This window comes from Drosophila melanogaster, chromosome X, assembly GCF_000001215.4.
Source record: "Drosophila melanogaster chromosome X".
NCBI lineage: Eukaryota > Metazoa > Arthropoda > Insecta > Diptera > Drosophilidae > Drosophila > Drosophila melanogaster.
This window is the reverse complement of record NC_004354.4, coordinates 14,994,355-15,010,129: the sequence shown is the minus strand read 5'-3', so window position 1 is coordinate 15,010,129 and position 15,775 is coordinate 14,994,355. Positions and strand designations below refer to the sequence as shown.

Genomic DNA, 15,775 nt, shown 5'->3' with positions numbered 1-15,775 from the left:
ATATTGTATTTTTTTTTTAATGAAAAATCGTAACTAGTAAGTATATTGAAAAAAAAACTTGATAGTTAGGAATCAATAGATATTTTTTGTATTTTAATTTTATAGTGGCTGATCATACTTACGATCTGGATATTCTTTTTCCCACCCATTGAGAAAATCATAAGATTGAATGGTATTTTTTAAAAACATTTATGTATGTATTTCTCTTTTCTTTGTTTCTTTTCATTTATTGTGTCATAGCATCTGTTCTGCGCCTTTTGCGGTTCGGAAACATAATTCTTTGCTTCGCCGCGTTCTTAGTATTGAGTTCCCTTATTTTCGTTCGATCCTGTTTAGACCCAGAAATATGGGCTTATAGCCTGTCTGATTCTGATTCTGGTGTTGGTGTGTGTCAGTGTAGTTCGAATGCGGCAATAATCAAGTAACTATACACATTAACTTTAGGCTTTAATCCAGCGATTCTCAAATAAATGTTACAACTTTTTCGGTTTCTGTTTCTGTTTCTTTTATCGATTTCGCAGCTTGTCTCCTGGCGTTTAAACAGTGGCCCAAGGACGACGAGTCTTAGCAAGCTTTAAATGGTATAAACTACCTATATGTACATATATTGGAGTATATGCACGTGTATATATATATACTTATGTGGGTGTATGTATGTATATAACTGTAAATCTGCTCAGCCAAGCCGTAGCTCGATGTATCTAAGTTTTCGGCGCGTTGAACCAAAACTCAATTGATTTCAAACTATTTTTACATGCTTGTATTATTTTTGGTATTTTCTTATTACATGGAATGTTGCAATTGATTTATGTAGTATTTTAGTGGCTTGTTTAATTTGTAGTTAAACGGTAATTCTCTTACATGTTTATTTCATTTCAATTAGTTTCGTTTGTTTGTTTGTAAATATATAAATAGGCAGCTTTTCGATTTTAAAAACAAAGGGCGCGTGTACGAAATAAGTTTCGGTTTCTCTTTTTAGGTATTTATTTTTTGTTTTTTTTTTTTGGTATTTTAGCAACTATGCTTCTCAAATTGGTGGAAAATGTTTAACATTGCTTGATCGCGTTTGTTCTTCTTTCGTTTTGTTGTTGTAAAATTTTGGTTCTTTTCGTCTAAATTCTAGAGCATAATGCTAAATATTTTTGTTTGGTATATTCGGTATATTTAGGATGTTTCTTTTAGCCGTAGTTGTATTTGTTAATTTTTCCTTTTTAGCATTGCTGTGGGACTTACGTAATAAATGGAAAAACGAAAATGAGGCGCGTGTTTACTTGGTTAAGGCTTTTTCTATCATTGTATAATGTATATTTAAATTAATTTAGTTTTCACTTGGGGCTTTTTGTAAACGGTATTCGTTAATTGAGTGTTGTGTGTTAATTATGCTCTCTTCTCTGGCTTGCATTAATTGTGTATATTCTTGAGTGTTTCTTTAAGTTTGTTTAGTTTACTTTCGTTTTGTTTTTTTTAGTTGTTTAGAAAAAAATTCTGGCGTATAAAAGCTTAATTTTGATAGGTTGTCGTCGTTATTTTTCTAGGTGTAACTAGAGGTACACATATATACATGTACATATCTATAATAATATTAATATGGTTAATCAGTTTCTTTGGCGCCGCTCAGAAAATATCCCAGCAGGCGGACCCGAACCCGGACCCAAACCCAAACCCCATTCCGAACCGACCTTCAGTAGCCTATCCTCTGGCGATCTGTATAGATATCAGACTGAAACAGGCGTTTTATTGGCCAAATTAAAGGGCAGATCATCATAAGTTTTTTTTATCTGGGATTATAAGTGGGGGTTCTTATTCTTCAGTTACCTAACATTTATCCTGTCTGGGTGTATATATGTACATGAGTTTCGCATATATAAATCCACAAGCTTTCTTCTCCCATAAATTGTTCAATATAAATTTCGACTAAATTGCTCGCTCAGCTTGATCTAAAAATTGTAATTGCACCATTTTTAGTTTCACGTTTTCGTTCTCTTTTAATGCTAATGCTAGGTTCAGTATTAGGTCTGAGTTGTTAGTTTGCTGAATGCTGCTTGAGTTGGTTTAGTTACATTAGGTTATATTTATAAGGCTCTGTGTAGTAGGGTCTAAAACACCCGAAAAGTATGCAAAGGATGGGAGTGAAAGCGAGAGACAGACATAAGAGAGTGAGAGAGAGAGAGAGACAGAGATTGGCGTGAGGAAGGATCAAACAATACGGAGTCGAGAACCAGAACGAGTACTAAGCTGCTATCGTATCAGTGCTATCGTATCATCATATGAGCACTATCGGTAAACCTGCGTCTTATCATTTCCCAATTTCTGCCTAGTGCGTCTTAGCTTTCATTACTCAGTTGGTTTGATGCCTAATTATTGGTAATTAATTAGTTTTTTTTTTTTTTAATATATATGTATTTATGTTTAGGTATATTTGATTTATAGTTATTAAAAAAACCTATTTACAGTGAGCCCGCTACATCATTTAAACTTTCAACTAGAACTTAAGGCCTAAACATATGCAACAAACGTTTATTCTTCGCTATCCATTAACTTTTGATTCATTGTTGAGTATTGGAAATACGTATATGCAAAAGGAGTGGGTGTGAGTTACTGACTGACCTGACCTGACTTTCTGACTGGGTGAGTGAGTGAGTAAGTGAGCGGCGAGTGTTGTTTACTCGGATTTAATACCACTTGAATTGCTTTTTGGTTTGATTTGGTTAAACGGGGAGGGGCTGTCGCCCTTTTGGGAATGGGAATTGAAAAAAATCTACAACTAGAACTAAGTAACTTTCGCGGACAGAACCCAGAACTCCGCTTCTGCAGTCCCCCCCACCCCTCCTAACACCACCAACTATACAGGGAAGACAGTTCGTATGTATGTAAGTAATCGGGTATTCCGGTTCTGCCCTCACTCTACGCTAGGTATCATAAGTATCAAATATCGAATAGCAATTGTTAAATGCCAACTAGGTAATCAAAACGGTAACCGAACGAGATTCAAGTGGACTCCAACTGATGGATGCTATGTCTCTGGCGACTTAAACGTAATGAAACCTTGCCTATAAACTGCCCAGGATAATTGTATAATCCTTATTCTCCTCAATCCTCTACTTAACCGTACTATATATCATCATCCGAAGAGTATTTTTTCGTATTATTCCGGTATAAACTATATGCCAAGTGCAAGCCTATCAAATGCCAGCATAAACAAATATCTAGGTTAATTCTTTTTGTCTAAACTTTTGCTTTATCTAATGTTTTTATCACAAAATATGTGTGTAGGTTTTGCTTTTTTTTTTTGTTAGTGTTGGTGAGTGGCGTGTGGTAACATATTTTGCTAAGCTTAAATCCAAGTATTTACAATGCCCGATGAAATAATATTTGATCCTTGCTTGTAACTACAAATAATGCTATTTCCGTCATTTTCTTTTTGGATCTTAGTATTTTTTTCGTTTTTATTTTCTTAGATCTGTCGATTGTCGTTTCGTTTAGCGGCCACATGTCTGCTGTCCTTTTTGGTTTTACTTAAGCTTTAACGGTTGCTGAGTTAACTATTTGGTTGAGTTGAGTTTTCGTTATCGTTTTCGAGTCTATAAGCCTACAATATAGGGAGCCAAGCGAGTGCGAGTGCCGGAGTGCTCAAGCCGAGTTTCGTTAAGTTAGTTAGTTTAGTTAGTTAGGACGGGTTATATCCATATATATATATATATATATTCCTATTTACACTTTGTTCGTTAGCTTGGTATCTGTGTGTGAGTGTGTGTGTGTGTGTGTGTGTGGGGTTGCATCCCTGTTGGATCCTCTTCTAGTTAGGTTTTAGTTTCAGGCTATGTACAATTCACGGGCATTGTTTCGGTCTGTAAGCTTTTTCCTCTGGTTCTTTGCCTCCTTCAGCAGTTATCACAAAATTATCCATATATACATACAGCTATGTATATTTATATATATATACATATATATAAATGTGAGTGTGTTTCTGACTGTGTGTCCTTTACAACGTTTGTATATATGTGTATACATAAAAAGGTAAATAATTGCAGTAAATGTAGCAAATTCGTAAGCAATATGCTTGCCTTAATCGTAATCGTTATCATTATGGCTAACGCTAACGCTACCGTAATCAAAATCATGTAACGATTATAGAGTTTTGAATATCGAGCACGTCCATTCAGAGTGTGTGTGTTTGTGTATGTGTGTTTGTGAGAGAGAGAGAGAGGGATAGCACTAGGCCGACATCTATGCAAAAAAAAAATACAAGATTTTCATCCAAAACTCCACTACAGCATGTTTTTCCTATCTAAGTTTAACAAATGGTTCAATGAAACAAAACTTAGTAACAATCGTTTGCCTTTAAAAAATATCATAAATTAATTGTTGGTAATATACAGGTATTAAGAGTATCACCAGAGAGCTTATAGGTACTACGAAAAAAGTATTTGAATACTACTCAAATGTAAATAAATGATATTCATGTTTTCTAACCTTCAAATTAAATATCAATTCATTATCTTCAATTAATTGCAATCCTAAATCGATTGTGTTCCATATTATGAGTATTTAAATGTTTCTCTCTGTACACGAGGTTTGAACTTTTAAAAATCGGATTTTCAAAACCTCTTTCAAACTATTTTTTTGCGAAAAGCCTTTCGTTATCTTCGGATAAATACGTTGCAGTGGACTTTCAAAGTGTTTGAGATAGATGAGCTAGTTTCAGTGTCGAGTTGAGGTTACAGCTGTATCTTAAGTATATAGACTAACTAAGCGTAGGCGTAGGCTTGCGAGTGGGCGTGGCTGGGCCCCTACTTCCCCCAATTTTTGTATTATTGCTCCTGGCTGGAGGCGTCCCCCTCTCCTCTTCGCTCCTTCCCGATCGTCGTGGGCTACAGGAAGTCCAGCTTGCCGCGCGTTGCTGTACCGCTGCCTGTGGGCGTGGTCGTGGCTGTGGTGCTGGTGGGCGTGCCGCTTCCACTGCCCCCCGCTGTGGTCGGTGGCGGTGTTGTGGGCGTGGCACCAGACCCGGATCCTCCACCACCTCCAGCGCCGCCAGACGATGTCGATGGTAGTTGGGCCGCCGTAAAGTCCTCCTCGAGCAGCCGAAGATGCAGCAGTTCCGCTCCAGGCGTTGTGGGCGATTGATCTGCCGTCGATTGATGTTGCTGCTGCTGGTCTGCTGACGCTGGCGCCGATGACGTCATACCAGATCCGGCAACGCCCGCTGGAGCTGCGGTCGCGGTGCCGGCCGTCGAGGCGAGTGTCTGCTTAGGAGGCGCCGGTGCTTTCCTGCTCTTCGAGCGTCGCTTCTTGAGCATCAGTGGCCCCAGGCCGTTGCCTCCCGCGCTCGACACAACTGTGGCGCCCGGATTTAGCAGACCAGCGCCACCAGCGCCAGCTACTGCTGATCCCGCTCCCGCTCCCGTTCCCGAACCCGATCCTGATGCTCCTGGCGATGAAATGGTTATCACAGTGTCCACTGGGCTGGTTACCGCAGATGTTGGGGGAGCCTGTGTTGTGGGTGTGCCGCCGCCGCCCGCGCCGCAGCCCGCGCAAATCTCGTCGCCGGGCGTGGTCTGGCCACTGCTGTTATCCGGAGCGTTGCCACCGCTACCGGCACCGGGTGCCAGCCGCTTGACCAGCTCGCCCAGCAGATCCTCAATGCGGCCAATCCGCTGCTGCATGCGCTGCAGCTCCAGCCGCACATCCACCTTCATGTCCAGCACGGTGGCGATGAGATCGCGCTGCGCCAGCGTGGGCGGCGTCTCGCGCAGCCCGGTATCGTACGTATCCGATGTGGTGGCCCTCGAGCTGGCCATTTCGATTTGTCGCTCTCGCTCCAAGGCCAGATTGCGATCCGCTTTGGTGACAATGGCCACAACAGTGCCTCCACTTCCTGGTCCTCCAGATACTCCAGCTCCCGCCGCCGCCGAGGATGTGGTAGCCACTGGCGGCGATGGTCCCACGGTGGCCGAGGAGACGGCTGCACCCTCGATGACCACGCGACTGTCGCGACTTGGCGGCGAGGAGTCCACCTCGCCACCCTCGTCGATGGTGTCCTGGCGGGCAAGGGTGGCCTGGCTAGCTTGCAGCTTGGGCGCCTTGGGAAAAACCTGGAGGTGACGTTTAATGGAACAATGGGCGATGCGGAGATGCGGATGCAAATGCGGGATAGACAGGCGGGGTGGCGGGTTGTTGCATGTTGCATGTTTTTTGTTCGGTTCGGCAGGGGAGAAAAGTGAGAAAAATTGTGTTTGAGTTGGTTTTTTGGTTTCGTTTTCGGGTTATTAGTTTTGTGGTTTCATTGTTGATTGATTTGGTTGGTTGGTTTGTTGGTTGGTTCATTAATTGATTGATTGATTGTTGAGGCATTTATTTCGTTGCAGGATTGTAGTTTTATTGCAGATTGGCAGAGTGCAGTGCATTGTATATTGATCCAATTCATTTTTCGAGTTGCAGTTGTTGTTTTTTCCAATTCGGAATCAATTTTTAATTGTTGTAGCAAGGCAGGCAATGTTTTTATTTCAATTTCGAGTTTAGTTTAGTTGCGAGACAGAGAGAAAAGTCAACAATAAACGAAAGAGATCGAAAAAATATATCAATTTGGTTCGGGATCATTGCAGTAAAAACAATCTAAAGGCAGTTTGCTGGGTGTATTTCTTGAAGGGCGGTGGGCGTGGTGCAGGGGCATAAGTTACTGCAATGGGCGGGCGTTATAACGGTTCAATCGTATTTATATATCTATAATCGAATGGACTTTAAAGCGCTTAAGTACAATATTTACGCACAGTGCACAATAAATCTATGGACTGATGAACATTATTACAATTATAACGATTATTACGATTGCCATTTGCCCGCCCATTTGCCTATCGATTGTCGAACCGATAACAGTGTTTTGTGTGCCAGAGTGTTACATTACAGCCAACTAAAATAGCGGTTAAACAAACTAATTGTTCGTACACTTACTTTGCTTAATTGTAAATGCTATTCAATTCGATTGCACAATTTTCAAAATGGAGAAATACAAAATGATAATTGAGAAAATGAACGTAAAATGATTGAGTAACCGCATCGATATCGATTACGTAACCGGAAGTGAGAAGAGCAAACGAAAGGCAAAAAAAAGGAGAGACAGAGTTATCATTAAATTCGAAAAGCCCCAACAAACATGCATTTTAGCATTATTCCTCGACATGTCTGTTTTGGTATACTTGTTATGTGAATGTTACTACGTTTAAATGCCCGTTTTTAATTGGATATCATTAATTACTGGATTTCAGAACTCATCCAATGGTATTTAATTTAAATATATGAAACAAATAAAAAAAAATTATTTCAGATTTAGTTGTTATTTAGTGCTTCTAAGATTGAAGGCAGGCTTTTAAACGTAGTTTGTAAAAGTTAGCTTGATTTCAACGATTTACAATTCAGGATAATCACCATACAGCATCATACATAACAAAAAATTACGTATACGTTTAGATATCATTTTCTATGCTTTAAAGCTTTACAGAATTTTAGGCATATTTTTACCGTAGTCTCACTGGAATCAAGCTATTATATCAAATTACAAATTTAGTTGTTTTGATTCGCTGAATCATTATATAATTCGAATGCTTTCTTGTGTGACCCTGTGTCTCTGAGTGTATGTTTCGTTTCTTGCTGAATGCCAGATCGCGGTCTCTGGATACCGTATAGCGGCTACTCAGATCCCAGATCCGATTGTTAAAGCGCATAATTACTTTGTTGCCTTGTCCACCATTGCTACTCGAAGTACTACTCTGCCGCGCTTGGGCGGTGCTCTCTCGGAGGCTTTCGCGGGCGCTCAAACTTCTCGAGACGGCTACCTTGGCGCTGGTGTCGCTAGCTGAATCGACGCTTGAACTGCCCAGGAGGCGTCCCCACTTGCTGGCCCGTGTACTGCGCGCAGATGGTGGACCCGATGAGGGCGATGGGGATGGCGATGGCGAGGGCGCCGCGGCGGTGCTAAGGATGCGAGCGTCCTCGGTCAGTGTCAGTTTGGCTGGTAGCTTCTTGTATATGTTGTTGCATTTTTGGTTGTCGATTTATTCGATTAATTTTTTTTTGGCAAGGGGGGCATTATCGAGCATTTTACCGAGCAAGCATTATATCGTATCATATCATATCAGGCGTTTGGCGATCAACAAATTTTTGGGGGAGAAAGAGAAAAGAAAGAGATAGTGTGGGGGAATTTGGGTGGTGTTTTTAGAAGCGGTTTAAGGGGTTGCAGGAAATGGGAAAATTTCGATTCGGGTGTGAGGGTAATAATACAGAATTTTCCGTTAGTAATTTTGTTTAATTTCATATCAATTGTTGTAATTTAGCCAAATTCACAACATAAAACGTAAATAATCAAGGCAGAATATGATATGTACAAAGTGAAAAATACAATTGTGTACGTGTTGGGTGTTTTCGTGGGTGGTGAACATGGGTGGTAGATTTGGTGGTTTCATGGTGAATTGTGAACAGTTATATGCATTATGCGTAAGCATGTTAAAGAAAGACAGAGACAAAGAAAGACATACAACGAGCATAAGTCACTTTTGTAAACAGTTTATCGCTTCAATAGTAAACAACATTAGTTAAGCAATACAACGGTTATGAACTACTGTAAACAGTTAACAGTTAACGGTAAATGGCAAACAGTTGCCCCACCGGTCGTGTTTCAGTGCCCGGGTGTTTCAGTTCGCCTGGGGGCTTGGACTCTGGCTGGAGCTGTGATTGGTGGATAGTGAGGCTGAGGCTTCGAAAGAAACGTTAGTTCGGTTAACTGTGAAGAATGCGGCGGAAACGAATGGCAACGGAACGGGTTCGCACCGTGGTGAATTTAAGCCAAACGAAAAGGAACAAAGACTTTTAACAGCAACATAAGATTATTACTCCTGTGGTTGTGCGATATGGTGGTACATTTCTGTCATTATCAATGTTAAAAATTTGTATTTATCTATGAAGCATACATTGAACATACTGAAACAATAAGGTTTTATGTAATTTTAAATATCAATATATGTATTTACAAAATGTTCTGTACCACACTGATCTTAGCCGGTTGTTAGAAGCTAAGATCGTCCCTTTTATCGCACAAGCCAAGAGGTTATGAGTAAACCGCATATTAAACTACCCAATGAACACAACAACAAAACATGAAAATGGAACATTAAATAACAGCAACGAAACACAGAAAATGGAACACATAACACAGAAAGCAGAATGCACAGCAACATAGAGAGAGAGAGAGAGAGAGTTCGAGACAGAGAGAGAAAGAGCGAGGGATACTTCAATCCCAAGGACTCACCTTAGTTCGCTCCACCTCGCCGTCACCCTTCTCGACATCACTTTGGCCGGAACCGCCGACGAGCTCCTTACTGCCCGCTTGGACCTGCGGAGTGCGACGAAATTTGGAGAAGATCTTCCGGACGAGATGGTCCTGATTCTGGGGCAATTGCGGCTCGTTCTTACGCCGTTCGGCCAATTCTTTTTCGCGCTTCACATCGGCCACCTTGCGAAAAATCAGTCGATGTCTGAGATTGTAGGTGAGCACCAGATTGCGTGCAAAGCTATTCGCAAATGCCGAATAGAAATCGAGGACTTCGAGCAATTTATCACGTTTGATGGCATGCAAATCACAATAGGTCAGAGCACGCACATTGGCCGCACTCTGGCCAACGGCCGAGTCCTTCCAGAATTGATCGCCGAAGACGTCGCCCTTGCCTGTAAAGAAAGTGATCTCAGTGTGGAGTATGGTTCGATAAAGGGCCGCAGATCTATTGCCGATCTATATCGATTGTCTCTTGTCACTTTCTTAAAACATATAACAGATACAATATTTCTTTAAATTATAACCTTTAAAACATAATTTAAAGTTATATGTGACAAGTCATTTTACCTGTTACCTCCCCTTGCACTGCCTTCCGTTATCGAAATAATCGAAACAATCGGCGTAGATAGTTTTGCGGTTTTTGCTGTGGGGAAGTAGGGGATATCGAATCGAGTGCCTAGACCGCGTAACTCACCCAATATTGCCACAACCTCGTCGTCCTGTATCACCTCTAGGCTGCCGGTGACGATGAAGCATAGGCTATCGATGCTCTCGCCGGTGTGATAGAGCAGATCCCCCGGCGCCGAGTGCGACATCATGAAGTGCATCGCCAATGCCCGGAGACAACCATCCGAGGCCAGACGAAATGCCGGATGCTCGTTAAATACTTTGCGATTTAGATGAACACATATGTCAGCCTTCATATCTTTCGGACAATAGTTTAGTACCTGCGAATTGTGAACGAGTTGCGAGTGGCGGTTCGATAGGCTTCGTTTCGATACTAATCGAATAGAAGCGATTGCGATCGAGATTGATTGGTGTAATTGGATTATCGACTTAAAGGGTTCATTTAAAAAACCTCTTTCTGTATGGACACTTAAAAATTGCGGACCACCACGGAGGTTTTCCACCCAGATTAGTTGTTGATCCTCTGGGTGGAATTCTTCAGCTCTAGTGGCTAACGGGACACGCACACACACGCAGACATACACTAATACACATACAACATTGATCGAGTGTGTCAGTGTGAGTGTTTCCTGTTTCCTTTTTAGTGTTTGCGTCTGTGACTGTTTGTGTGTGTGTGTGGTATTATGAGTGATATTAATTGCTATTTCCAATTTTCAGGGAAAAGTAACAACACTAGTTTATTTTGGGTATCAAGGACGGGGATTTGGTGGTATCTTAATTGCGGCACAAACTACAGTCAACGAGATAGTTATAAAGGTCAGTTTATACGGTTTAGACCGGTTGTAAACTATGTTTCTCTCTGTGAACCAAACTCGGTTTTATATATTATCAAAATTTTAAGCGCAAACGACCCCTGAATTGTGTTTTTTTTTTCTGTGATCAGGGTAATAGGTTTATAGCTTTCTAGGGGGCGCTGCGCCGTTTGGTTCAGGTTCATCTAAAGGCATGAATTTGACGGACGCTTTTCGTTTTGGCACGGATCTCGCTCGCGGGCAGACACATGGAGAGAATGAAAAGATATATCGATTAGCTGAGTTCTGTTAAAGATGATTTCGTTAGATGTATAGAGCTATTAAGGTGATTCCGCACTTTTTCAGATATAAGTTTTCAGTTTTCAGGCCACCCACAGCTTACCTCAGACCTTGCTCTGTGGGTGGACTTGGACTATTGGGCTATTTGCCTTTATGGGGCTTGATCTTAGGCCTAAAGAAATGCGAGTAGCAACTTGAAAATAATAGAAAAAGAAAGCGCGAGAGCAGCGACCAAAGGTTTCTTGTCAAAAAGTTTTGGAGAGAGAGAGATAGTACAGGTGTCATGGTGAGGTAGCGAATAACAATTAACGATAATTGTGGTGTCTGTAGTTTAACGTACGAGTAATAAGTGTATGGTGAAATTGTCTGTGTAAAGCTGCTAATGACAAAACGATTGACCAATGAATAAATTTATTTCCAAATAATATAAACTTATTGGTAAAGTACCCAAATAATAAACTGACTAAATTCACTTATGGAGTGATCGTTACATAAATAAAATATACAAATAAAAGACACGCAGAAGATATAATTTAAACAAAAAGGCCAACAAAAATTTGCAGAAGAACCAGCTGTATGTGGAAAATTTAGTGGCGATTGGCGAGTGGCTAGTAACGAGTTGAGAGGAACAATTCTTTAATGTATGTATGTCATGTATGTGTGCGTATGCCAAGTGCATTAGAGATAGTGATAGGCTGAAGTATGCTAAGCTCTGTGGAAAGGCCAGCTATGTACAAATGCAACCCAGTTCCAGCGCATTGACTTTATACAGCGTTAAAAGCGTTTGTAAATGAGACACATAAGTGAGTAAATGTATCCTTATTCCATCTGACATATTGCCAAAATGAATGATTCTGGAAGCTATAAGCTGATTTGGCAACGAAAAAAAGGCTTAAGGCAATTTCGCTTCCCGGAAGATTCTTTTCGATGGGAGTGTCGTATCAGGAACTTACCTTCTCGGTATCCAGACCCTTGGTCATGGCCCAGGTGGAGACGACATAGTCCATCACTCGTTCGCTAAGAGCCTTCGGCACCTCGTGCAGCTTCATGAACTCGCGCACATTGTTCAGCATATCGTGGTACTTGGCCGTAGCCGACGTCATCTGCTGGATGATGGTGGTAACGTGACCAAAGATCGTGGCATACAGCAGAGCTGTATATCGTTGAGGTTTTTTAAATGGAGAGAAAGAGAGAAACGTGATGAAACATTCAGATTAAGCGACGGCGGTGAACACAAAGTTGAAGAGCTCGTAGTTTTGGGGGTTCCATTCAAAGCAAACTTTACACGATCAGCTAGATAACACTTGAGATGTGTGAGAGTGCGCAGGGAAAAAGTAACCACAAACTATAAATTTTATTTGTAAATCGCAACCAATGTAATCAAATAAAGGAAATTTAAAAGTCTTTAAAAAACTTAGAACGTTAGGTGGTATTTTTTTCCCAGAATGTTCGTGACGTGTGCCTGTGATATGTGTGAATTAGACAGTTACAGGGTGTGTGTTATCAGTATTCGCTGATTCTACGCGCTGTGGAATAAAAGACGCACAGGTGCGCGGCTAGAACAGTAATAAATGCCACAGATTGGACGAGCACACAATAAGACAGAGACTGACAATTAGGTGAGTTGTTAGAAAGGGAGGATGTGGGAGTGGGATGGTCAGTGAAATGTGCGAAATACTGCGCAGGATCAGCTCTACAATGGCAGTTTTCTCACGTTTTTGCTGAAGTGCTAGTCATGCGCAGTGTTCGACATAATTTTTTTTGTTTTTGCTGATTTTGTTTGACATGTAGTACAGTACAGCAGAAAAGGTACGCGTTTGCAAATAACGAGTTACAGATAAAGAATACCGAGTAACAGGTTACGAAAAAAGATGTTATTATCAACGAGTTATGGTTAGTTACTAATGATGAGTAACGAGTTTTGTCCAACGAGTTACTATTACGGATCATGGGTTACAATTGCCGATTTACGTATAACAAGTAACGAGTTACGGACAACGAGTAGAGAGGAATACGCAATGCAACTCACACATGGCCACGAATTGTGCAACTAGATGACGACGGAGCAGAAGAAGGGTGGAGAAAAAGATTTGACACTTGATTCTGGCTGCGATCAATCAATGATTGGCACTGTGAGAATGCGAGTGAGTTGCTCTACTAGGACATGGACAAATGGACATGGGCTACGAATCGTAATGAGGCTCTACACCAAATAACTGGAGCGATTTATTAGTTCTAGCGGCGCAAGCGGATGGCCTAGCTTTCAAATGAAATCGGAATCGAGATCGAGAGATCGGAACCGGAATTCAAAAGCGTGACGCGTGTGCGGGAATATCAAGAAACTTGGACGCAGCAACGGAACGTGTTAAGGACACAGCACCTGCAATGATCATCATGCAGATGGTGAACACCTTCTCGTTGTCTGTCTCCGCGGCGACATTGCCAAAGCCCACCTGCACAAAAAAAAAGATAACAATCAAATGAGGATATAGAACAGAGAATAGAGAACAATTAAGGGATTATTTAGTTGGAAGCAATGATTACAAAGTATCATCCACAGCCACACAAAAACTTACCGAGGTCATGCAGGTCATGGTGAAATATAGGGCCGTCACGTACATGCTTTTCCGTGACGGCCCATTAACCAATTCTGGCCCGGTGTCATTACTCCATATATACGAGTACGGTGACTGGGTGACATTCGCCAGCTTCCACAGCCAGCTGTATTGGATCTGAAACGGAATCGTTTACAAATGATTTAGATCAAGGGAATGTTGGGAAATTTCATACTAACCCCATTATCCGCATCGCTGCGACCAATCGAGTACCATATGCAGGCTAGCCAATGGGCCACCAGCATGTAGAAGCAGAGCAGTAGGATCAACATGGCCGCCCCGTACTCCAGGTAGCGATCCAGTTTTCGCACCACCCTCCCCAGACGCAGAAGGCGGACGACCTTGAGGGCACTGAACAGGGAACCGATACCGTCCTCATCCCGATCGAACGCGTTAAACACGTCGTATGGCAGGCAGCTCAGTAGGTCGATGATGAACCACGACTTTAGGTAGTTCATTCGGATCACCTTTGGGTCACTAACAACCTCGCCTCCGGGACCCACGAACGTTGTATGGAAGTTTAAAACTATTCAAAGATATTCAAAGTAAAGTATGGCACACGTATTTATGTGGGTTACTCACCAATATCTATAAAGAATATAACATCGACTATCGAATCGACCACGAGCAGGGAAACATCCTCTGAGGTTTTATTTTTAAACGCTACATTGTATGGCACCTGGAAAAAAGTATGACATTTGATGGGATTGAAAAAATTATTTAATAAAATTCAATTTTATAACATTATTAAAAATGTATGAAAAGCAGCTTAGTCAACAGGGCGTATTAGTGACGAGCTGTCTATTCCCATTACATTACTCATACGACCCATAATCCGTATTATAGAATTTTACATATTTAATTTAATGTTTTATTTCTAATGACTCCAAATAAACAAATAAAGCTAATTGTTATTGTGCTCTTATACATACATAATAATTTAAGAGTTATCTGTCAGTCTGTGAGTAACGAGGTGGCTTATTCCTGGTTCCATCACCTGAGCAACAGTTGGTATTGCTGCCCCCCAACACCAACCCGTCTATTTTCTGTTGTCTTAACTGTTGCCCCAAGTGGCAGTTAGAAGCCTCTTAACGTGGCTCGTCTTGTCCTGGTCGGAGGTTGGATTACAAGCCACGAATGCCGCTGCTTATGTCCTGTCAAGAACTGTCTCATCCTCCGCCGACCGAGCATATTAATTTAAGCGCATGAAACATAAGCCGCCCTCTTTGAGGCCGCAATAGGGGGGGGGGCGGGGTGGATGTGAACGTGAATGTGGATGTGGATGATGAGGTGGAAGGACTCGTCGTCTGAGCAGCCACTTGGTCATGTAAATGTGTGCACTTGTCTGCTGCCATCCCTGGCCCAGCAACTCGTTCTCCTCTCCCGCCGACTTTGTCTGGGTGGGAACCAAAACATTAATGTCTGACAGAGGGTCGTTATCTGAACTCTTCACTTGAGACTGAGCTCAAGCGACAAGCCTCTTCTGATCCGATTTGAGGGTATTTTCCTAATTGTAGGCCATAGCGGTCGCATACTGTACACACACACCTGTGAACTGGCTAATTGAAGGTGATGCAAAAGGCAGGCAAGCAGAACTGTTACAAAAATTAGCAATACACGCTACTCCTCTTTCGCAAGACGAGCTATGCTTAAACTTTAAGCCTTGAATGGCTCTTGTCGCTGAAAGCTATGCAGTGTAAGTAATTAGCATTTGCAGCTTTTGTTTTAGTTTTCAGTGATTTAAAATAGATTTTCTTTCACAGAAACTTTGAGTCGTTTATATATTTCCAAATCCCTTGGTCACCTGGTTAAAATATCACTTAACTTTCCAGCTTTTTTGTTTGCAATTTGTATTGGCGTAGTTGCAGACAAAGTTTTGATTTGTCGCTGGCTATACATACATTTATCTCAAAGTTGCGACAGCCACAAACACGAACAACAACAAGTTGGGAAACGAAATATATAGAAACACCCAATGGCAAACAACTAATACCGCAAAATGTCATTAAACAATAAGTAAACGAAAAGTGTGCAACATGAAAACCGAAACAAGAAGCTAACAGGGAATAGCAACTTTCTTTTTCGTTGATATACATATACGATAGTGGTTTTTTGGT

The 15,775-nt window shown here is 41.5% G+C and overlaps 1 protein-coding gene across 7 annotated transcripts in view; it reads right to left on the bottom strand.

Annotated features, from left to right (window-relative positions):
• Positions 1 to 140: 140 nt before the first annotated feature.
• The window catches only part of eag (ether a go-go), a 54,513-nt gene continuing 38,878 nt past the window's right edge, over positions 141 to 15,775 (bottom strand). For 3 of the 7 annotated variants that reach the window (NM_001272628.1, NM_001201662.2, NM_001272627.1), the window contains exons 9-13: positions 14,241 to 14,337; positions 13,838 to 14,184; positions 13,620 to 13,775; positions 13,424 to 13,496; positions 10,888 to 12,196 (exon numbers count right to left, since the gene is read on the bottom strand). In NM_001272628.1, the coding sequence (NP_001259557.1) occupies positions 11,985 to 12,196; positions 13,424 to 13,496; positions 13,620 to 13,775; positions 13,838 to 14,184; positions 14,241 to 14,337 (885 nt within the window). In that variant the 3' untranslated portion in view covers positions 10,888 to 11,984. Of the gene's footprint in view, positions 6,096 to 7,727; positions 8,019 to 9,301; positions 9,718 to 10,019; positions 10,273 to 10,887; positions 12,197 to 13,423; positions 13,497 to 13,619; positions 13,776 to 13,837; positions 14,185 to 14,240; positions 14,338 to 15,775 lie in introns of those variants that run through there. The other 4 variants (NM_001042810.3, NM_001201663.2, NM_001272629.1 and 1 more) reach the window with 3 other exon arrangements.